Source organism: Lycium ferocissimum, chromosome 8 (assembly GCF_029784015.1).
Source record: "Lycium ferocissimum isolate CSIRO_LF1 chromosome 8, AGI_CSIRO_Lferr_CH_V1, whole genome shotgun sequence".
Taxonomy (NCBI): domain Eukaryota; kingdom Viridiplantae; phylum Streptophyta; class Magnoliopsida; order Solanales; family Solanaceae; genus Lycium; species Lycium ferocissimum.
The window spans coordinates 68,704,041-68,729,100 of record NC_081349.1 but is presented as its reverse complement, the minus strand read 5'-3'; the positions used below and the strand labels follow the sequence as shown (position 1 = coordinate 68,729,100).

At 39.8% G+C, this 25,060-nt stretch overlaps 1 protein-coding gene across 1 annotated transcript; it reads right to left on the bottom strand.

The window, feature by feature from the left end:
* Nucleotides 1–19,982: 19,982 nt before the first annotated feature.
* Nucleotides 19,983–20,423, bottom strand: LOC132066561 (uncharacterized). Its single transcript, XM_059459856.1, has one exon. The coding sequence runs from the start codon at nucleotides 20,421–20,423 to the stop codon at nucleotides 19,983–19,985; it is 441 nt and encodes a 146-aa protein (XP_059315839.1).
* Between the last annotated feature and the right edge of the window lie 4,637 nt (nucleotides 20,424–25,060).

Sequence of the window (25,060 nt, the reverse complement as noted above, 5' to 3'; positions counted from 1 at the left end):
CTCCGAGGGGTCAGTCTCGATAGAGTAACTAAGGCTCCTCCTCCGCCGGGCCCCACCCTCCCCGCCGGGAGGTCAAACACTCTGGGGGAATCGTAGCGGGATCCTCTGAGGGATCGGTCTCGATGGAATAGCTGGGGCTCCTCCGACTGGGCCCTGGAGCCTGAGGTCCTGAGGATGATCTAGGGGCCTTATTAGCACCCCCACGTCCGAAGCCGGCCTCTTCATCTCTCACAACCGCACCGCGTATAGGAGAGAGAGGTCGAACAATCTTTCCTAGGTTCCGCTCTATCGCACGATTTAAGACGAAGGAAAGATGATATCCTAAATGCCCCGTAGCTTCCCGTTTATAAATGTGGTGCACAACACATCGATAAACAAGATTCTACTAGACACGGTCTGTGGACACTCCGAGGATTAACCGCTCTGATACCACTTTTGTCACGACCCAACCCGTAGGCCATGACTAGTGCCCGAGCTGGACACTCGTATACACTTGTTATCTATAGTCATACACTACTAGCATGAACTATAGTCGTTATAAGTATAAGGGCAAAACATATGTAAGTCGAAGCTACTTATCTCCTGAAGAGTTACAGCCTATGACAGTTAATATCGCACCAAAGCCGGCAAGGCTGTCATATATATATATAGGGAGCGTCCCAACAAAACATAAGCCGAGAAGGCTACCTTCATACACAGCTGCCATGATAAACATATATAGCTACGCAAGCCGACAAGGCTGCCACTACAAATGGGTACGCCCCAGACACAAGTCATAACCTTATAACAAAACAACAACCATACATAGACCCACACTTGTGACCACAGACCTCTAAGAGTGACAACGACATCATATGACGGGACAGGGCCCCGTCGTACCCTGAACGATAACATATGTACATATCAAAAGGTTATACCACGAAACTATGCTCCGGAACAAAGGAGCACTCTGAAAGAGCTGAGTAGATATCCTAGGCTGGCGGATCTTCGAAGCGTGTGTCTGTACCTGCGGGCATGAAACGCAGCCCCCCGAAGAAAGGGGGTCAGTACGAAATATGTACTGAGTATGTAAAGCGTGAAACATAGTAAATAGAATCATATCTGAGACAAGGTGTATAGGACTCAATACAACAACGAGTTTCATAAAACTTACCTTTAAACATACTTCATTTATATCGTTCTCATATCAATGTCAATATAATGCTTTATAATCAAAAGCGCATAATCATTCCGTATATAACATATATAACGTGTCCCGGCCCTTTAGTAAGGGACTCGGTATTTATAATCATAACATCATAAACGTAAGCATATTCGTGTCCCGGCCCTTTAGTAAGGGACTCGGTAATAAGGAATATATGCCCTCCGGCCTCCATCTCCAAATCATCATATCATCACATCATCATCATCATATATATATATATATATATATATAACGTGTCCCGCCCTCTAGTGAGGGACTCGGTGAATAGTATAATAGATCGGCGCACGAGAACGTACCCCGGCCCGGACTCAGTGAAGGATATAGCGGTAAGCACGAGCAGAGTAATAAGCAACCACATATATATGTAAAACATTTTTGAGACTCAATGAATAGTAACTAAATCAATTCTTGGACATTAGCATGTTACATTATATAAAAACCAAGCATACTTATGCAATTCCTTTTAAAAAAAATAAGAACTCTTGTACATTACATATTAGTCCATCATGTAATAAATAACGAGATCATATTTCAACTATACCAACATTTTCAACATTACGGACGAATAACAATCACATATCATACTAAGAGTTAGAGAGTGGAGTCACCCCGAGGCTCAGATTATATCTTACTTACGTCTAGGACATGCCAAAAGAAGGAAGGAATAGGCTTTGCGTACCTTTAGCGTTTAGTCGTATTATAACTCGTACTTGCTGCCCAGTAGTACTTTATCCTATAACGATACATCAAAACTACGATTAGGTTACGAGGGAATTCCGGACAGCCCGCACATTACTCAAAAACAGTCCGACCAACATACTATATACTCGCAGCTTCCAACTTCATCCAACCAACAACAAGATGTCTAGCAACGATGTTCGTATAATCACAAGAAATCATATTGGCAACATCTTAACTCCTACAACAGCCCACAACAACTTGAACTCCAAATTTATAGAAATTACAACAATCAAAACAACATTCAAGACAAGTTAATTCCTTCTTTTTACCCAAACAGTCCACGGTTTTGGACTGTTTCTATACTTCCCCTCAAATCATTCCTTTTTCCCCTAAATTCACATATACACAAGGCATACAATATACCACAATGTCCATAACAACAACAATTAAAACATGACACAAAACAGTCCAAAACTTCTCCTAAAACAGTCCCCTACACGGCTTCAACACCACCACAACAACTTCATGATTTTCATCCATTTATTCATACTACAACACATTCAATCCGTTCACAATAAATGTACAAGAAGATTAAGCATTCTTTCCTATAAGCTTATAACACTCGGCTCATTTCAATTTCAAGAAAACAGCCCAATACCAACATGCACAACCATACGAAAACTTCTTACAATTCTTGTTCATTTTCATATATTATCGCAAGTCCAATCCGTCCACAATACATGCAAAATAAGACCAAACATGGCTTCACCTAAGCTCACAAATCACCTCAACTTCAACCACAACAACAATCCAACAACAACATACACAAATTATACATTCAAACCATCATACAACACATGAAAAGTGATCATTCTTACCTTGTAACTCAACACTTCAATCGGCTAGCCTCCACCTTCACTTCTTGGATTTTAACACTTGTTCTTGCTATATCAATGGATGCTACACGTTAATATACCTTCAATAGAGTTGGATTTCTTAGGAAAAACTGAAATTTTTGAAGAAGTTTGGACCCTCACTCTCGGCTAGCTCTAGGCCGAGAGTTTCCCTCTCTCTCTATGTTCTTAACTTCTCTCAACTTTGTGAAGATGCAAATGACTTGCTTAGTTGACAATGAATCAGATTTTTACCTTATATATGAGTTGCAAGGGTTGGACAAGTGTCCCACTTAAGTTTTTAGCCAATAAGAACTTGCCATTCCACAAGTGGGACCCACACGGCCACTTAGGCCCACTAATGGTGTAATTAAGTTCTTAATCTCACTTAGTCATCCAATCTTGGCCAATTAATCCTTATTCTCCAATAATGTTCTTATACCAAACGAAATTCATAGGTTATTTGATGCATCGAAACGAAATCGAGAGATGAAAACCCTTCCGGAACCCTAAAACAAACCTTTGTCTTTAACTTGTCGCACTTAGCTTTATAATGTCCCATTAAGAGGGTGTTTACATACCTTTTTCCGCCTCTTACGCTAGCGCGCGCCAAATTCCAGTTCCAAGTTCGTTGAATAGGGCCAAATCATACAATTTGGTCTTGTATACATTTACCAAACGTCAATTAGAGCATTTAGACGTTGAATCTTAAGAGTAACACAATTTGGTCACATTTACCAAACGTCAATTATAGCATTTAAAGTTGAATTCAGGTAACACGACTAAATTTAAGGCGGTATTTCTCCTGTAAATACTCCATCCCACCAAGTTCAACTTGGCCAATTTCAATCAACAACAATCCGGGAATCCAACCCTGCCAAACCATCAACAATACCAACAATTATTCTAGCAACACCTCAACATTCAATTCAAAACGCGTACTAACATTTGTAACTTCTTTCTACAAACTTTAACGACTTTCCAATTACATTCAATTCATAATTGCTTACATGTTTAAGTTCGGATCCGCAACCACCCAAACTATATTCAAGAATTCTTCAAACCATCTATACAATATTCATATAGTACAATTCATATGCTATGCCACCCAATTTCTTCCAAATGGAGTAACAACAACAACAACATATTTTCTCCTTCCAAATTCATGAACTATACTAACAACCCATACACTAGCAATTTTGTTTTCCGTATATGTAAGAAATAATATTATGATTACATTGGCTTCCATAACCACTCTCCAACACTTGCCACTTCAACCAACACTATCAACTTCCATTGTCAACATATAATTCACAACATCCACAACCAAAACACTAAATAAAATCATTAAACCATTGTTCTCACCACTACACATATACACGGCCATATTATTACTACACGGCCACATTCACAACACACATTATTTTCATAATTTTCATTCATTTCTCCACACTACAACATTCACAAGCATCCATAATACCTAAAGAAGATTGAATTCTTACCTCTTCTTCTCAATTCCTCAACTTGGCTAAAGTTGTCAACTTGCAACAAAGAGAAAGATTCTGCTTCAACAACACTATATCATGTTAAAGAGCATCCTTGAATTGGTAGGAATATATGAAGAAACAATTTTTTTGGACAAGATTTCATGGAGCCAAATTTCCATGGTTATGGCCGAACATGGCCTTATTTTCTCCTTCTTTTTTTTCTTTTTTTTTGTTCTTTCTTTCTCTCTTGAATAAAATGATGACCACCCTCACATATATATATACATATAATTCCTACACTCATGTGAGGGGCACATGCCCTTTTTCTAAATTTCTCTAGAAATTTTCTCTTTTTTGTTGTTGAATTTATCAAAGATGACTAATTATTTGTCATCATCTTTTCTTCTTCCTTTTTTTTGTCACATGGACAATATGGCCCCTTCTTGGAACTTTCATGAACCTTATGCGAAATTCCCATTTTACCCCTCGACTTTTTTCAATATTACCATTTTGCCCTTAGCCTTCCACATTATTTCCATAAACTCTTTTGTGAATTTCCATGTTTGCCATTAACCTTTCTCAATATTTCCACACTAATGACATTCACAATTAATACTCATGAACAACTTGTGCATTAAACAAGATCGCGATATAACTTTGCCCTTAACTTCTTGCAACTATCTCGAATTATTCGAACGTACGAAATACGGGCTATAACAGGATCTACGTTGTTATACCCCGTACTTTGTACATTGGAATATTCTAAGTCGGTTGCGACGAGTCATGGACAAGACTTTTAATTTTCGGTTTTGTTGATTTGTGTTAATGCACAAGTTGCATATTTATCTTTTATTGGTATGGAGTGTTAAGGGTAAATTTGGAATAAGGAAAATTTGGGGTCAAAAGTGAATTATGGAAAGTTAAGCATTTCATGAAAATTGAGGGCTAGAAGTGAAATTTTAGAAACTTATTAATTCATGAAAATGGCCATATGTGGCCATGTGTGTGTGGGCCATAGGGCCATGTGGATGAATTATATAAGTATGATAAGATGACTAATTAAGTCATGCTCATCATCTTCACCTTATAGAAAAATCAAGAACATTGGAGAAGCCAAGGTAAGGCCATTCGGCCATGAGAGGGAAAAAGGGAAGACCGAAAATTCTTCTTCAAAAATTATTTTCTTCATGTGTTTCAACTCCTTAGAAGGTCCTTATTAACATGGGATGATTGTTGAAGCAAGTAGAGCCTTTGTTCATGCAATTACAAACCCTAGCCAAGTTGTGAAGAGAAGAGGAAAAGGTAAGGTTTGATTTTGTTTTTATATGTTATAAATGGTTTATGGAGGTTATAATATGTGGAAATGAACAAAAAATCATGAAAATATGGATGTTGGGTTTGAGCCGTGTGGATGGGTGTTGGACCGTGTGTGTATTGTTGTGTTGGAATAATGAATTAATGGTAATTAGCATGTTTATATGTTGTTGTAGTGTGTAGAAATGGGATGAAAATTATGGACCTTGGAATATAATGTGTGGCCGTGTGATATGTGTTGTGTAGAGGGAGTGCTTAATTAATTGTATTCAACATGTTTGTGTGTTGTTGTAAGGTGTAGAAAATGAATGAAACTCATGGAATGATGTATGTTGAGGAATGGCCGTGTAGGGGCTGGTTGATATGCAAGAAATGAACTAATGTTATTTAGTATTTTGGTCGTCGTCGTTATGAATTTTATGACGTAAAATGAAGGTTAATAATCCAAGTTGAAGCTAGAAGTGTGTGGGCTGATTTGAAGCTTAATGTGACTTTTTTATAGTTTCTTGAATTTGTGACGATAATGTTATTAATGCGTGGATTGTCGATGTAGTTTATGAATTTGGAAGGAGGAAATGTGTTGATGTCGTCCCTATGGAAATTGGAAAGTTTCGGCGACGTAGTATGTTGGTTTGGCCATTTGGAATGTTGTGTGAATTATTTAAAGTATTCTTGAATGGTTGTTGGTATTGTTGTTGATGATTGGCCGAGTTAAATTCTCGTGGTGTCGTAGTTACGGGGGAGGTCTTTGCCCTTGATTTTCGTAGAACTGGGTAATGGTTTGGAATTGAATTTCCTAAATACTTATAGCTAATGGTTGATATTCATTGACGTCGTGTAGACTTTGGAGAGCCGAGGCCTGAGTTTGGAGTAGCTTAAGGAGCGGCCAAGGTATGTAAGGCTTACCTTTCCTTCTTTTGGCATGTCTTAGATATGAGTAAGGTATGAAACGTTATGAGCCTTGGGGGTAATTCTATTCGATAAATCCGAACATGTTTATGATTCATATTTGCTTTGTGATGTTGGCATCCTTAATATGATCAAGCTATGATCCATATGTCCTTGATATGATTGGATTTGAAATGCTATGTATACGGTTTATTCCGAAAGGATCTTATTTCTTTTGTATGACTAAATTTCAAAAGTTGCATAAAAGTTGGTTTTTTTTTTAAAAAAAAGAGTTTTGTTCCTAAACGATTCTGAAAACTACGAACGTCCGTAATTTTCACAAACGGAACCGGATGGTCTTGATATGCTAAAAAATTATTCCATGATGTATGACGACTATGTTTTCCATAGGCGGGCCCGGCTCGGGTCGACACCCGTTCGTGGGTCCCGCGACTTTCCTTTATGTACTTCTGACGACTTTTTGAAAAGAATTCAATATGACTATCTTTCCGACCCCCGAGTATTACTAATTATTTATCTGTTGAGTCTAAAATAAGGATTTTTACGTATGTGATTTTGATACGTGACTATGATTTTCGAAGTTCGGTTTGATATGTCCCTGAGTGACGTTCGGGAGAAAAATCTGATTTGACTACTGTTGTGGCTTATAAACGATGGTTCGTTTTGATTAACCTATTAAGTCTTTGAAAATTTTTTCTTGTATTTGGTTACTCACGATTCTGTTCGTGCGTTACGAGTTGTTACATTTGCCGCTGGGTTCCTGGCCGCGGTATGTGTATATGTGATATTACCGCTGGGTTCCTGGCCGCGGTACGTGTATATGTGATATTACCGCTGGGTTCCTGGCCGCGGTATGCGTATATGTGATATTACGATTGACTATGTATGTGTATGTGTATGTGTATATTACCATGACCGTTCGGTTTCTTGACCGCGGTATGTGATGTGATGTTGCCGCTGGATTCTTGAACGCGGTATGTGTGATATTGACCGCTGGATACTTGACCGCGGTATGTGTATATGTGTGATATTGACCGCTGGATACTTGACCGCGGTATGTGTGATATTGACCGCTGGATACTTGACCGCGGTGTGTGTGTATATGTGGTATGTGATATGTGATAATATGATGATTCTTCACCGAGTCCCTCACTGGAGGGCCGGGACACGTTATATGTTATATGTGTGTATTCTGAAGTCGATGTGTATTACGAAGTATGAGGTGTATTACGAGGTATGATATGTATTCCGAAATACGATGTGACACGAAGTACGATATGATATATGATAACATAATGGTATGATGATTGTTTACTCATGTTTCTAAGTCCACGATGATTCGGATATGATATGGATATGCACGAATTAAGTTTTAAAAGCAAGTCTTGTGGGTTTGCGTATTTACCTATTTTTCGGTACTACTTATTTCGGTTATGATTTCGCTTTCTGTATTTTCGGCTTTGCATACTCAGTACATATTCCGTGCGACCCCCCCTTTCTTCGGGGCTGCGTTTCATGCGCGTACGGTACCCACGGATGAGGAGATGATGTTAGCGAGAAGATGTTCCGGTTGGATTGGCGAGCTCCATTTCCTCGGAGCGAGCCGAGTCATAGTACTTTTGTATGGTATGCGGAGTTAAGTTAGAGGCTTTGCGAGACGGTGTCGTGTGTGTGATATGTCGGTTTGTGAGCGAGGCGCGTAAGCCGATGTATTATTATGCATTATACGATTTGTTTTGTAATCGGCTATGTAAGCCGATATATCGATACGCATTATGTTCTGATTCGTTACGACTACTTGATTTTATTTGATTTGAAAAACACGAAAAGTATGATGTTCTTTGAAAATTTATTTGCATTTTGACGCGTTTTACGGGCCCAGTATGATTATGTGTATTACAAAAGTCTGCGGGTTCGCTCGGCCCTAGGTAAGGGTCGGGTGCCCATCACACCCTATCGGATTAAGGGTGCGACATACGTCGTGGAATCTCCATGTTGTTTCAGCTTCCTACATTCCGGCTCTTACCTCTTACAATAATAAAATTAAAATTTTGACTTCTCATGGCCTGTTTTGTTATTTCTGGAATAGCTCACTTAACCTCCTCTCATCGTGATTTGACCACATGGTATCTCTTGCGTTAGTAGTCTTGAAGTCATCTATCATGGAGTTATCTTTCCTTTTACCGGGTAACTCTAGGGCTGAGCATATCCTAATGAAAAGACAACCAACCTAGACATTGGGGCGCGCTGATATCCACTTATGGTATCCTTTACCTTCCTTCAACACATGCACAAATCCTCGTTCATAGCTACATCTTTCTTAGTTGACTACCGACTTTGGGATTCCTTTACCTCGCTTATTAGTGCTAAACTATCCTTGCCTTTATGACCTTAGGCCCCTTGAGTAAACAAATGCCCAACTCTTGTTTCTCTTCCATTCTCCTTTATCGCAGTCCCGTCGTTTGCACCTATGCATTGATATGCTCAAATTACATCCTTAATTAGCGTAAAGCGGACGATGTCAAATATAGTAACCCAACTAGGTTAGGGTCGAATCCCATAGGAAATATGGTGTGAAAAGGTTACTAAACTCGTAGAATGCTTAATTTAGGTCTAATGTCTTAATTCGATGATTTTTGTAAAAGTTGGTTGTTGATGACTAATTGCTAACCAATTGTTGTGGGTTGTAATTTATGGTAAAAGAAACTAAGGTTGTGTCCCCGTTAGATTAAGGTGTATGATCATGTGTATTGTCCTTGATATACTTCTAATGGATCATTATATGAATGCATTTAGCCTCTTATGCCCTCACACAGACCAAAGGATGTCCCAACACACATATATACAACAAGAATGGGACGAAGACGAAAGAGAAGAGAAACTCACTCACACTCATAAAGAAATTCATATCTACACATGCAAACACCATAGGCTTGCCCTTATTTTCTGTGTTTTCATCCTAGGCTTGTTCGGTTGTGATCACATTAGGACTTGTTTTGGCTTGTAATGTAGGCTTAGGGACGGGTAGGATACTTTTTGGATATTAGTGACTCAACCTCCTTGAACACTACAACATCTCTTCACCTTAATTCACCTCTTTTCTTTCCAAGCCCTTTATTTTCTTTCAAGTTTTCGACTTCGATGTGGTTTTGTTCCTAACCAACTTACAAATCTTTTTATGTTACAATTTTCTAATTTTTTTCCTTCTTTTTTTAATATGCAATTACCAAATCGAATCTCCACTAGCAAACTCGACCACCCCCAGCTTATGTTTTTAATATCTACTCCACATTTAATTCACCCCCAACTTAGGCATTTTGCCTCATCTATCTAGTAGCATCAAGGAGGGAACGGATGTGAAGAAGGGTTAATTGCAAAAAGGGTAAGGTTTCATAATTGGCTAGCCAAGAAAAAGGTCAAAAAGCTCAAAAAGGGATATTTGAAATTTTTGGTAAGGCTTATTTAGGCAAAGTGAATATTTACGCAAAGAAAGTCTAAGATCATCTCACAACCAAACTACTTTCGGATTTCAAACAAGACCAAGCGGGCAAGTTCTAGATTATATATGCATAAACAGAACCAACTAACAACTCACAACCACATTGGCATAAGGACAATTAATTTTACACTTGTGACCTCCTAAGTAGTCATTCATCACACACAATACCCCAATAATCATAATGTCATATAAAGAATCAATCATGTCAACCAATAACTCTTCTAAGTATCCATTTTTCAAATTTTTGAGGGGTCCAAAATTTCCAACAAACTATAATTAAGATGCCATCGATTCAGAGTAACACCAAATAAGTCAAAACTACTCTATTCAACCTAAGCAACAACCTAAACATGCCAGTTTCAACAAAAACAACGCCCCTCAGGAAAAGAACTCTGGCAAAGAAATTTTGGGTTCCTAAACATATATTTACAATACAACAATACCAAACACTCCCGCCCCGTGAAAAAGTCAAGCAATGTCCCTAGTGCATCAAGTATAAGAACAAGGGAAAGAGGTTGTACTTAGGCGCCCTAGGCGCTGTGCATATCTCATGACTAGCCTGCCTCATCAGGCGGCTTGCTAATAGATTCACCTGATCGGCGCTGTGGCTCAACTAAGGACTCAAAGATAGCCTGTTGCATCTCCCTTTCCTCCATCTTCTTCAACCTCTTAGCCAACTCCTAGGGGTCCTCAGATGTCTCACGGGCCCTCTTGCCTGTGTCCCGCACAAGGTGCTCGGCATCCTAGCGCATTCTCCCGAAGTGGAGGATCCCGACATCTTGATCGACTATGCTTGGCAAAGTGGCACGCGGTGTTGGCGGTGCGGCCCTAGCGTACCTTGCAGCTTTAGCGCCTCAGCTCCTTAAAAGCCTTTCGACTCACTCCTCGATAGAGAATAGACTCCCCACTGGGTGTGGTCTGCTCTCGAGTCACCAAAACTTAGCTTTCGCCGACAAGCAACTCTTAGCAATTTTTACTTTTCCATCATTTTTTCATTTTTGCTTATGTGGCTCAGAGGTGATAGTAGCGGCAGTCCATTCCCACACGCATTCTGTCTGTATATATCCCTCTTGTCTAGATACGGGCTGATCGGTAGGTGCCAAAAATTATTGCCAAATAGAACTGCGTGTTAATGGCCTTAGAGGAAATATCAACATGGGAGTTCGGAGATTCTCCAATATAGGTATTTGATGCCAAGTTGAAACCCTCGGTCTTTCTTCATAGATAGCAACATAAAGTTATGATGCATAGAATTCCCTCATAATGTACGGAGCATACTCTCCTGGTTCGTGAGTGAAGGCATCCAGTTTATACATCTTGACAGTCTCATCTAGCTGTGGATGTGCCTAGATAGAGGTGATCGTAGGTGAGCTCCTCGAATATTTTCCTCTACGCGACTTTCCCAGCTTGTCCCGGCCATCCATTGATCATACAATTCCTTTGACCCTTTGATCGAGAATCAGAGTTTTTTTTCCTCCAGCCATTTGGTTCGAACGGCTAATTTATGACCCTCTGGCGGTGTACCATCATTCGGAGCATTACTAGCACTTGGCTCCTCGAGCCCCTTACACTTCTAACCTTGTTGTGTCACCCTCCTGTCGACTTTCCGCGTCGAGCCCTCTTTCGGGCGGGTTAAGAGTACGGGCTGGGATTTTGTCATGGGCGGGAGTTTCAAGATGGCCTTGTCAATGTACCTTGCGTGGGGGCCCTTCTGACCTTCGGTGGTAGTATAACTCCTGCGCACTCGGATCCTGATTTTTCCCCTTCCGAATTGGAGGGTTCATCTCTCAAATTAAAGTCCGAGCGCACTTTCTTTCTTGTGCCTTTGCGTTGCCCCCCTGCTTGCATTTCTTTTTGACCCATTCCGCAATAATGATACATCTTTTTAGCGTCCTAAAAATATGGAACAATTTAAACAAAATTCAAAAACAAAATAACTATTCACAAAAACTATGGTGATAATGTGTGTAGTAAATGTAAAAATATTTTAGGCGAAATACGGTCCATATAGCGAGTCAAATATGCTTATTTCTTTGGATGACCTTGGCTAAGTCGATAGTTAAATGCTTAAAGATAGATCATAGGCCGAAATATGGTTAAACCGAGGTCATTTTGATTACACATGTCACATTCCCAATCTCACTAGGGTGTGATGGGCACACGAATATTCGCCGAGCGAACCAGCCCGACTCTTATTACACGTATGAACTACACCGTTTTTTTTTTACTAGCATTAACATAAATAGCACAATCATGAACATAGGATAATAAGCAATTTTGCGATCATACTATACTACGACGGGGACAATCGGGGGTACAAATAGCTCTTTGTGTTATCTATGGTCATCTAGAGTCTAACCAAACATAGTACACATATACATAGGAAGGCCACTCTTGGTCCCGAATATATAACATAAACCCTTCATCTAATGGAATAGGGCTCGAAACAATGAATATGGAGTATAAGAGAATCTTCTCGAGAGGACTCCTAGGATCGACTCCGGCTATCTGTGACCCGTTCGGCATGAAACGTCTCACGAATCCACAAGAAGGGTCGTTACTGAATAGTGTAAAAGGTATGTAAGACATGGAAAACAGCATAAACAAGAGCATAGATTATAAATAGCGTATCGTGGGATCATGGATATTACGAGATAAGAAAGTAACCTGTGCATAGGAACACCCCTTTGCACCGGATACCATGCATGCTTGTTTTTTCTTTTTTTTTCTTTTTAGAAAAAGAATATTTCTCTTCATAGATGTAGAAAATAGAGTTTATGTCATATCCTGTTATCATAGTATATCATAGAATCGTAGCATAGCATAGTATATCATAGTATCATAATTAGCGTAGTATGTCATAGTGTCATAGCATAGCATAGTATATCGTAGCATAGTAAGTCATAGTATCATAGCATAGCATAGTGTGTCATAGTATCATAGCACCGAACGTGTCACTGGCTCCGCCCACATACATCGAATATATCGGCTCAAGTGGTTCATAAATCCGCGTCCGGGAGGCGTCCGGGGGATGAAGCAGCCTGACCAGTGAAAATAGGAAGTGAACTTCCTTCCCGATTCAAGTATCCCTACCCCCACCCCGGTCATATATATATATATATATATATATATATATATATATATATATATATATATATATGTGAGAGCCCAAGAAAATTATATATTCATCGGAGTGACGTAAGGTCGGGAACCTCCGATTATATTATAGAATAACTATGGGCTCTTGTCTCACCTTGAAGGGATGATTAAGACAAGGCGAGACTATCAATGGAGAGCAATATCATGAGGAAGCATAAAACAGGACCATAAGGCATCGTTCGTATACTTAGAATCTTTAAAGGAAAACATTATTCATGAGTAGAGTAGGATTCAGAAATAGTTTAACGTCCTCATCTTATAAGGAATCGTAGACTTGGAACCTTTAATCATAGAATCATCATTTTTCATCATAGAGCCATAGTCGTCGTCTTAGTCATTAAGGCTTGCAATATTGTAAAACTTAGTTTTTGAAGAAAAACGAATATTTTGGAAAACATTTGTAAACTTTTAGGAAGGAAAAATGTTTTGGAATCGAGGGTTAGTTAAAACAACTATGATTTAGTGGTCGGAGCGATGTCCAAAGGTTTCCTTGAATTATAAAGTACGGAAATAAACCAAGTGGAGCCATAGGAGGAAATTAGGGAATTGTGGGCCCACCTAAACAAATGAGGCGGCGTATCAAATTTACGTATATTACAATTCATGGCGTCACTTGGGAAGGGTCTTAGGGTAACCACTATTTGTGTAAGTTCTGGATGTTTGAGAATTTTTCATATTTCATGCAAGTTCTAATTCACGTTGTATAATGAATAGTAGTTAATTTCAAAATCGGTTTTCCTAGGAAAGTGAATTATCCCGAGGAAATAAGGTGTTCATGTATTAAAATGATTAAGACATGCCAAAGAAGGAAGGGTGAAGTGTTACAACCTCTTTTTCGCTTTATGCTATTCCAAATTCAAAATCCATTATATGAAAAATTCTAAAATTGGTCATGTTTACCAGAACATGATTAGTGTCTTTAAATTGAATTCTTAAAACAATACTTGGCTACCGAAATTTCGGCAAAGCACTTCCCGTAAATATATCATTCCCCAAAATCATCTTAGTCAATGGCTCGTCAACAACAATCGGGAATTCAACCCGGCCAAACTATCAATCATAATATCACAACCATATTAACAATTTCCAACTTCAATCCAAGATCGTTCTAACAACTTAATCAATATACTACTTCCATCAAGACCTTCCAACTGGAAAACAATAACAACCTAATAATTCATATACCAACAACATCATACTAAGTCTCATTATCTTCCTAAAGAACATTATATTCAATTTAAATACTTCAATCACAAGTCTCCAACTTCTACAACTTCACAAGATTATTATGCATTCATTAGCAACATAGTATCCACAACACAACAACAACCAAAATACTAAATAAAATTCGGCTCATTTTCTTTCACCATTCAACACATATACACGGCTACCCATTCAACATACCACATGGCCCCTTCCTACATACACAACTACAACCTTTCCAAAATCATTCAACTTCCATTATCAACATAACATTCACAACAATAACAACCAAACACTAAACAAAATAGTTAGTATATATATATATATACACACATATATATATATACATATATATATATATTCTTCCTTCCATGAATTTCATCCACTCTTCATGCTACAACACATAAAATCATCCATAACACATAAAAAGAAAGTGAATTCTTACCTTCTTCCTTAATTCTTCACTTGGCTAGAATTTACAACTATATGAATATAAGTTTCCTTGCTCCACCAATCACCCCACTTTGCTTAGGGCCCTTCAAGGAATTGTTTGGCTAGGAGAAACAAGTTGAAACTTTTCTCTTTTTTTTTTTTTTTTTTCGGTTTTTCTCAAAGTGGCCGAATGGCCATATTTTTTTCTCCTTCTTTCTTTTGTTCTTTACTTCTTGAAAATTCTAGAGAAATAATGAATGTTAGGAAGACTTCCTACATATATATATCCACAAGTCTTCCACCAATTTCCATTATTTATAGATAAGTCCCTCCAAATAAAAAAAAATAGGGCCACATGATCCCTCTCTTCCTTTCTCTAGAAAATTCATCCATTTTCTTGAATTTTCTTAAAATAAATAAAGAAGACCTAATGTCTTCCTTTGTAAGATTTGGTCCGCATTTCCCTATAGTTATTAATTAACCCCCCACAAATTAATAAAAGTGTGTGTGAGCATAGGTCACACATGCCACACCCCAACTTGGAATATTTAAAAAAATATATATATATATATATATATAAATTACCATTTTACCCTTAGTCTCTCTTAATAATTCCGCTTCTAAATTCTTCGTAAGCAACTCATATGCCAAACGTAACAACAATAAGGCCTTGCTTGTTGTCTTCCCGCGATTGTGTGTGAATATATATATATATAAAATATATATATATATAGATATACGTTTTTAAATAGAACATGTTTTGGTTGTTCAAGTTCATTGCAAATCCTAGTTTCACATTGTTTTGGGGATTGGGTTACTCCGACTTCACCCAATTTTCTACCGAATTCTCATCCATTACTAATGCGTAATGCTATTGGTGGGCATACCAAAACCTCAAATTTGAAATTCAAGGTGTGGAATGCCCTCCAACCCATTCGGGTCTTATTAACATACTTCTCAAGAGATTTAAAAAAAAAAAAAACTAAACATCATTATCCCCACACAAGATCATTAACCAAGACATGTTCATACTTAATTGCATAAAACCCTAGTCTAATCAACACCTACCAACTAGTTCATACTCAATTGAGTAAAATAAGAGTGGAGAGTGTCAATCATACCTTTAATGATGAACCAACAGATGACAACTTGAAGGATTTGAGAGAACAACTTAAGACCAAACAATTAAACCTAGGGCAGAAAGAGATTAGGGCTTTTTTTTCCGAATTTGGTGAGGGTGGATGGATTTTAGAGTGTGGATTGGTGTATTGATGGAGTTTAGGAGGTGAAAGATGATGGGTTTATAGTGGGAAGTCGTGGGGTTGTGGTGGAAGAAGGGAGTTATGGTTTGAATTCGTGGGAAATAGAATTTAAAACGGTATATATTCTCTCTCTCTGCCCGTAATCTAAATGATTGCCCGCCCTTTTTTTTCTTTTTTAAATACGGTCGTAAAATGAGTTACGGCCCGTATTTAGAGACATTTCTTTGGGCAATACACTGTATTTGTTACACCTCGCATTTTGTACATTTGAATATTCCGAGTTAATGGCGGGAAGTTAAGGACAAGGTTATAATTTTTTTTCTAGAATGCATAAGTTGCGTATTCATTTTTATTGGTATGGAGTATTAAGGGTAAATTTGGGATAAGGAGAAATTGGAGGTTAAAAGTTGGAAAAAGGATTTTCATAAAATGGCCAAAAGGCCTAGGTGGCCGTGGGCCCCACCCACATGTTGGCCAATATTTTTATGACATGGAATGGCACATGTGTTTATTTCATATTTTTAGAGGCATGTATGTGTATATGTAAAATTCATGGTCATGCAAGACTCCAAGTCATCTTTTATAATTTAAAGAGAATTCTAGAAAATTTGAGAGAATTGAAGAAAAAAAAAAGAAGAAAAGAGAGGCACATGACCGGCCATGTGCCTCAATATATATATATATATGTGTGTGTGTGTGAGTCATTAAGGCAAGACAATTTATCATCTTCACCATGGAAAATTCAAGAAAAATGGAGAAAAGAGAGAAGGGAGCAGCCGGCCAAGAAGGTCGGGCCAGCATTTTATGGAAATTGATTAGGAAAAATTTTGTTCTAGCTTTTCAACTCATTGGAAGGCCCTCTACAACATGGAATAATTGTGGGAGCAAGAAAAACATTCATCCTCACAAGGCATGTCCTAGCCGAGAATGAAGAAGGCAAAGGTGGATGGAAGAAGGTGAGCTTTGAGCTTCTTTACATGTTTGGTAGGTGTTTATACATGTTGTGATATGTGAAATGAATGGAATTTATGAAAGTATGGTGTGTTGAAGTGTAGCCGTGTACATGTTGTTGGTGAAGGTATGATGAATAAATTCTATTTAATGTTTGGTTGATGTTGTTATGGATGGTTTGCATATGTTTGGTATGTAGAAATGAATGGAATTCATGGAATATGTAGATTGAAACTTGGCCGTGTAGGGGCTGTTTTTGGTAGAATATAATGAACTCATTTTATATAGTATTTTGGTTGTTGATTGTTGTAGATTATGTGATGGAAATGAAGGTTTGATGATTCAAATGGAAGTCGAAATTGTTGTGGGCTGATTTAGAACATAATTTAATTTTAATATAGTTGCTTGAGTTGATGAAAATGATGTTGTTAGCGTATGGAAGTGTTGATGTAGTTTATGAGTTTGGAAGAAGAAAATGTGTTATTGATGTTCCTAATGTAGGTGGAAGATTTGGGTTGGAATGTCTTGAACATGTTGTGAATTGATTATTGATATTGTTATTATGATTGTTGGTTTGGTTGTTGTTGATTTGGCGAGTTAAATTCTCGGGATGTTGAAGTTATAGGGGAAATACTGCCGAAATTTCCGTAGACAAAGTGTTACTTTGGTATTGGATGTAAGTGCTTATGGCTAATGGTTGATACCTAATGACGTTATTGTAGATCGGGAGAAGTCGGGACGTAAGTTTGGATTAGCTTAAGAAGCGGCTAAGGTATGTTAAGGCTCGTCCCTTTCTTCCAAAGGCATGATTCTTGGATTACGATTTCATAAATGCTTCCATAACTTATTTGTTTCAAAAGTTTTGCTAACAAAAAAATTTTGTTCCTAACGAGTCCGAAACTACGAACGACCGTAACTTTCACATACGGTCTCGGATTGCTATGAAACGTTCGTAGAAGTCTCTATAACGAATAATAATCTTTAACTTTCATAGGCGGGCCCGGATTGGGTTCACGCTCGTCCGTGGGCCCCGCGACTTTCCTTGTTGGTTCTAACGACCTATTCTTGAAAGAATCCCGAAATGTATGTATCTTTCCAAATTGGAGGTTTATGACTCCGTAAGCTTCCATGACAACAACGATGGATATGTTTTACAATGACAACGATGATGTCAAAATAAGAGTATTTTCCTACGATGAATATGATGATGATGATTCCATGTTTAAAAGCTCCAAGTCTATGATTTCAATGACGATATGAGAATGCTGAGCTATTTCTTGATTTCTCAATTTTATTCATGAATGATGACTATTTCTACAGATTCTAAAGTGTATGAATTGATGCCTTATGATCCTGTTTTATGTTTCCTCGTGAAGTTATTCTTCATTGACAGTCTCGCCTTATAATAATCGTTCTTTCAAGGTGAGACAAAGCGACCATGATTATTCCATAATACGATCGGAGGTTACCGACCTTATGTCACTCCGATAGATACATGACTTTCTTTGGGCTCTCGTAATCTTGCTTATATGATATATGAATATGATATATGTATATGTATATGGGGAATATGGGAAAGGGCGAGAGCGTTATATACGCGTAACCACCGTCGGCTGGTATAATATGACATGATACCGTCCGGACGCGGGATGCCCGGACGCGGGATATGTGGTTATGGATCGGGCCGCACGTTCCGCGAAAGAATATATTATATGGATCGGGCTGCACGTTCAAAGAATATACATATATGGATCGGGGCTGCACATTCCGCGACAATATAATATATATATATATATATATGGATCGGGTCGCACGTTCCGCACTAAGCATGCATGGTTCCGCCAAAAGGCATTCAGATGTAGGTTACTCTTTTATTACATATATGGATCGGGCTGTACGTTCCGCAGCAATATAATATATATATATATATATATATATATATATATATATATATATGGATCGGGCTGCACATTCCGCAGCAAGATAATATATATATGGATCGGGCTGCACGTTCCACAGCACTAAACAGGCATGGTTCCGCCTAAAAGGGCACTCAGATGTGCAGGTTACTCTTTATCTCATGAAATGCCCTATGTTTTCGTCTTGTTACTACTCATGCTTTGTATCTTCTAAAATGTTTTACTCATGCCTTACATACTCAGTACATTGCTTGTACTGACGTCCCTTCTTGCGGACGCTGCGTTCATGCCGCGCAGGTACCCCCAGATGAGTTGAAGATATTTGCAGAAGATGTTCTAGCGGGATTGGCGAGCTCCATTTTCTCCGAGTCTTTGCCGAGCCGCAGCATTATGATATGGTTTCATGTTCCATGTTAGAGACTTTGCGTACGTTGTCGTGTATGTAGTATGTCAGTTTTGTAAGCGGCTCCATAAGCCGGTGTATTGAGATGCATTATTCTACAGGTCTTATACGATCACAGGTCTTACTTGATTTGAAAAGGATGAAAAGCAAGTTTGTTCCTGAAAAGCTTTCATTATGTGCTCATGTTATGCTATGAGGGCCCAATATGATTATGAGTGCCACGAGAGTCAGAGGGTTCGCTCGGCCCTAGGTAAGGGTCGGGTGCCCATCACGCCCTAACGAAAATTAGGGTGTGACAGTATTGTGCCATGAAGGATTACGACCAGATTTACGGGCTGTATTTTAAAATACGGTCCGTATTCCATGGTCGTAATTTTTCATGTTACAAAACAGTAGCACTGTTTTGTGACATTGTTAAATACGCCCTGGTTTACGACCCGTAATGTGAAATACGGTCCGTAAACTTCAGGCGTATTTTGCAATGTTGCAAAACAATCTCTCTGATTACTTAACTTACCTACTATTCATCAATATTTTCTGCAATACGTTCCTGCACCAAAACAACCATTACCCTATATGTAACAAAAAAAAAAAAATACACATTACACTTGGGTTGTCTCCCAAGAAGCGCTTGAGTTAACGTCGGGGCACGACGGTGGTACCTATTCACTCCTTATCAACAAACACCGGGTCAGCATTCGTTCCGAGGTGCTTCAACCGGTATCGGTCAACAATTCTATCCCCATCAACCATCCCATGATAGTGCTTCACCCTCTGCCCATTCACCTTAAATGTCCGAGTTCTATCTCCTGACTTCAGTTCGATCACCCCATGGAGTGAAAAACCTACCACCTCAAACGGACCAGTCCACCTTGATTTTAACTTACCCGGTAGCAACTTCAAGCGAGAGTTAAACAGTAAGACGAGATCACCCTTGTAGAATTCTCGCTTCAGGATTTTCTTGTCATGATACTGGTTCATCCTCTCTTTATAAAGTGCTGCACTCTCGTATGACTGGTACCGAAATTCATTCATCTCATTTAGTTGAAACAACCTTAGCTTGGTCGCCTCTTCCCAATCCATATTCAATTTCTTCAAAGCCCACATATCCTTATGCTCAAGTTCAACCGACAAGTGACAAGCATTTTTAAAAACAAGCTTGAAGGGTGAAGTCCCAATCGGAGTCTTGAAAGCAGTCCGATATGGCCATAGAGCATTGATACGCTCAAATTACACCTATTAATGGTATAACGCGGACGTTGTCAAATATAGTAACCCAACAAGGTTGGAATTCGAATCCACGAGTGGAATAGGGTGTGAAAAGTACTAAATTCGTAGAATGCTATGTTTAGGTCTAATGTCTTAATCCGATGATTTTGGTAAAAGTTGGGTTTTTAGTAACTAATTGCTAAAAATTGCTTTGGTTGTGAATTTATGGTAAAAGAAACTAAGGTTGTGTCCCCGTTAGATAGAGTGTATGATCATGGGCATTGATCTTGATATACTTCTAATGAATCATTATATGAATGCACTTAATCTCTAGATGAATCTCTACTATTTCCCAATAAATAAAGATTATTCCTTTCTATGATTTTCCCAAATATAAGAAAGTAGCTCTGAAGACTGATTAATCATGCCAAGTAAATTCTTCTTATTCCTAAGTGAATTTATTAAACAAAGTTAAAGCTTTGAGTTCTTGTTTTATTCTTACCAACCCTAATTATTTTCCCAAATAAATCAAGGCTTATGGCTTTAATCAATGTTTGCAACCATTAATTATGAATGAAGAATGAAGAATAACCAAACCCTAATAATTCATTAGGTGTATATCAATCACAACCCAATCACAAAACACTCATCAATTAGGTTCACAACCCTAGTAAGGGAAATTAGCTACTCATGACAAAGAACAAGAAACAAGAAAGTGAAGAATTCATAATTGCTTACTTTGGAATGAAAGAGGAATTTAGAATACTTGAATTGATTGTTGAACCTTCAAAACTAGAGAGTATTTAATGTTCTAAGTCAACAACAACAACAACAACAACCCAGTGAAATCCCACAACGTGAGGTCTGGGGAGGGTAGAGTGTACGCAGACCTGACTCCTACCAAGGTAGGACGGTACTTTCGAAAGACCCTCGGCTCAATAGAAAGCATAAAACCATAAAAGCATAACACGAGGTCAGATAAGGCCAAGAGATTCAAAGCGATATGGAAATGCAAATAACTAAAGCGACTAAGCCATGATGAAGCAGTTTGTAAAGGAGCAGTAGCTATCACGGATAAAATAAGATAATCAAAGTACGGGATAACAAATAGTAGCGTAGAAACCAAAGCACAAATGGACTACTAATATGAAAGGATAAACGTTACTATCTACTAGCCTTCTACCCTAATCCGAGTCCTCCATACCCTCCTATCTAAGGTCATGTCCTCGGTAAGTCAGCTTCCGCGCTATATCTCCGTCTAATCACCTCTCCCCAATACTTCTTCGGCCTACCCCTACATCTTCTGAAACCATCCATGGCCAACCTCTCACACCTCCGCACTGGGGCATCTGTGCCTCTCCTCTTCACATGTCCAAACCATCTCAGTCTCGTTTCCCGCATCTTGTCTTCCACCGAGGCCACTCCCACCTTGTCCCGGATAGCCTCATTCCTAATCCTGTCACTCTTGGTGTGCCCACACATCCATCTCAACATTCTCATCTCGGCAACTTTCATCTTTTGAACGTGAGAGATCTTAACTGGCCAACACTCCGCCCCATACAACATGGTCGGTCTAACCACCACTTTGTAGAACTTGCCCTTAAGTTGTGGTGGCACTTTCTTATCACATAGCACTCCGGAAGCGAGCCTCCATTTCATCCACCCTGCCCTAATACGATGTGTGACATCATCGTCAATCTCCCCCACTGCCTTGTAAAATAGACCCAAGATACTTGAAACTACTTGTCTTCTGAATGACCTGGGTACCAAGCCTCACTTCCACGCCAGCCTCTTGAGGTGTTTCACTGAACTTGCACTCCAAGTACTCTGTCTTGGTCCTACTCAGCTTGAATCCTTTAGACTCCAAAGTTTGACGCCAAACCTCCAGCTTAGCGTTGACTCCGCTACGAGTCTCATCGACCAAGACTATGTCATACGCGAAAAGCATACACTATGGCACCTCGCCTTAAATATGCCGCGTCAATTCATCCATCGCCAAGGCAAATAAAAATGGACTAAGAGCTGATCCTTGATGCAACCCCATCACAACCGGGAAGTGCTGCGAGTCTCCTCCTACCGTCCTTACCCCGGTCTTGGCTCCCTCATACATGTCCTTGATCACCCTAGTGTACGCCACAGGTACACCTTTAGCCTCCAAGCATCTCCATAGGATCTCCCTTGGAACTTTGTCGTAAGCCTTTTCTAGGTCGATGAATACCATATGTAAGTCTCTCTTCCTCTCCCTATACTGCTCCACCAGTCTTCTTACAAGATGGATGGCCTCTGTAGTTGAGCGTCCCGGCATGAATCCAAACTGGTTCTCTGAAATAGCTACACCTCTCCTCACCCTCATCTCCACCACCCTTTCCCACACTTTCATAGTATGGCTTAGCAGCTTGATACCTCTATAGTTGTTGCAACTCTGGATATCGCCCTTGTTCTGTATGGGGATCATTACACTCGACCTCCATTCTTCGGGCATCATTGCCGTCTTAAAGATGACATTAAACAACTTAGTCGACCACTCCCAAAACTGCCGAGCCGCAAACTTCCAAAATTCTCCAGAATCTCATCAGGTCCTGTCGCTCTTCCCTTGCGCATCCTACGAACAGCACCCTTAACCTCCTCAACCTTAATACTCCTGCAATACCCAAAATCGCGACGCCTCCCTGTAAGTTCTAAATATCCCAACACAATGTCCCGTCCCCTTCTTCATTCAAGAGTTTGTGAAAATATGACTGCCATCTCCGTCTAATGCGAGCCTCTTCTACCAATACTTTGCCATGCTCGTCCTTGATGCACTTCACTTGATCCAAATCACGTGCCCTCCTCTCCCTTGCCTTGGCTAGCCTGAACAATTTCTTATCCCCGCCTTTTCCTCTAGTTCCGCATAAAGGCGTTCAAAAGCTGCCGTTTTTGCCATCGAAACCGCCAACTTCGCCTCCTTCCTCGCCATCTTATAAAGTTCTCTGTTCGTCCACTTCTCCACCTCATCCTCGCTTTCTATAAACTTCGCATACGCCACCTTCTTTGCTTCCACCTTCCTTTGCACTTCTCCATTCCACCACCAATCCCCCGATGCCCACCCCGACTACCCGTCGAGACCCCCGCATCTCCCTAGCTACTACCCTAATGCAACTAGCCGTTCTATCCCACATAATGGTCGCATCCCCACACTATCCCACGCCCCCACGGTCCGCAATTTCTCTCCCATATCTCCAGGGCACTAGTCATGGTCAAACTCCCCCATCTGATCCTAGGCCGAACACCCACGACCCTCTTCTTTCTCGTCATCTTGATCCCTAAATCCATCACCAAGAGCTTATGTCGGGTTGTAAGGTTGTCGCTCGGGATGACCTTACAGTCTTTGCACAGACCTTTGTCATTCTGCCTAAGGAGTAGAAAGTCTATATGAGTCTTAGCCACCGAACTACGGAAGGTTACCAAGTGCTCCTCCTTCTTTGGAAAACTCGAATTGGCTATCACCAACCCAAAAGCTCTTGCTAAATCCAAAAGTGCGACTCCTCCTCCATTCCTGTCCCCGAAGCCAAAACCTCCATGCACATCATCATAACCCCCCGAAATAGACACGATGTGCCCATTGAAATCACCTCCCACGAATAGCTTCTCAGTAGGTGGTATGCCTCCCACTACCTTGTCCAAATCCTCCCAAAATCGCCTCTTCTCCTCCTCGCCTAAGCCCGCTTGCGGCGCGCATACGCACTAATGATGTTCAAAGTAAGCCCTTCAACGACCACCTTAATCGACATCATCCTATCGCTGACCCTCCTAACCTCTACCACTTTCGATCCCTCAAATCACTATCTACTAAAATGCCTACCCCATTCCTATAGTTCGACCTACCAGAGAACCAAAGCTTATACCCGTCTACCTCCTTAGCTTTAAGGCCTACCCATTTGGTCTTTTGAACACAAGCTATATTAATCTTCCTGTTCTTAAGAATCTTAACTAGCTCTATGGATTTCCCCGTTAACGTCCCAATGTTCCAAGAACCTACTCTCAAATTTAGACGCTCCTCTAACCCACTTACCACTCCCAACCCTCCCGGACGAGAACATGACCTTAGTCTACCATCAATAACCAAAGCCACAAAAGCTAGTATGAACTAATAAATTATTAAAAGGGCTACAGTCCGCAAAATATAACTACGGGTGTATGGACAAAGAATGGATACGAGCAATTGGAGGTACCAACTCAGTTGAACGTAACCCGTTCGCCGTCGAAAACACCGTTCACCGCCGGAGTTACCGTTCACCGCCGTGGTACTGTTCACCGCCGCAGTAATGTTCACAAAGACCCGAAAGGGGAGAAGACAATAGAGGAGGGGGAAAAGGAAAAAGAAAAAGAAAATGGAGGGAGAAGGAGGAGAGCGAATCGGCCGAAAAATGATGCCGGAAAAACTCGCCGTCGGTCGGATTGCGCGCTAGTAGCAGGTATAAAAGGGGAAAAAGAAGAGGGTATAGAAGAAGAGAAGAAGAAGAAGAGAGAAGAGAAAAGAAAAGTAGATCCGGTCG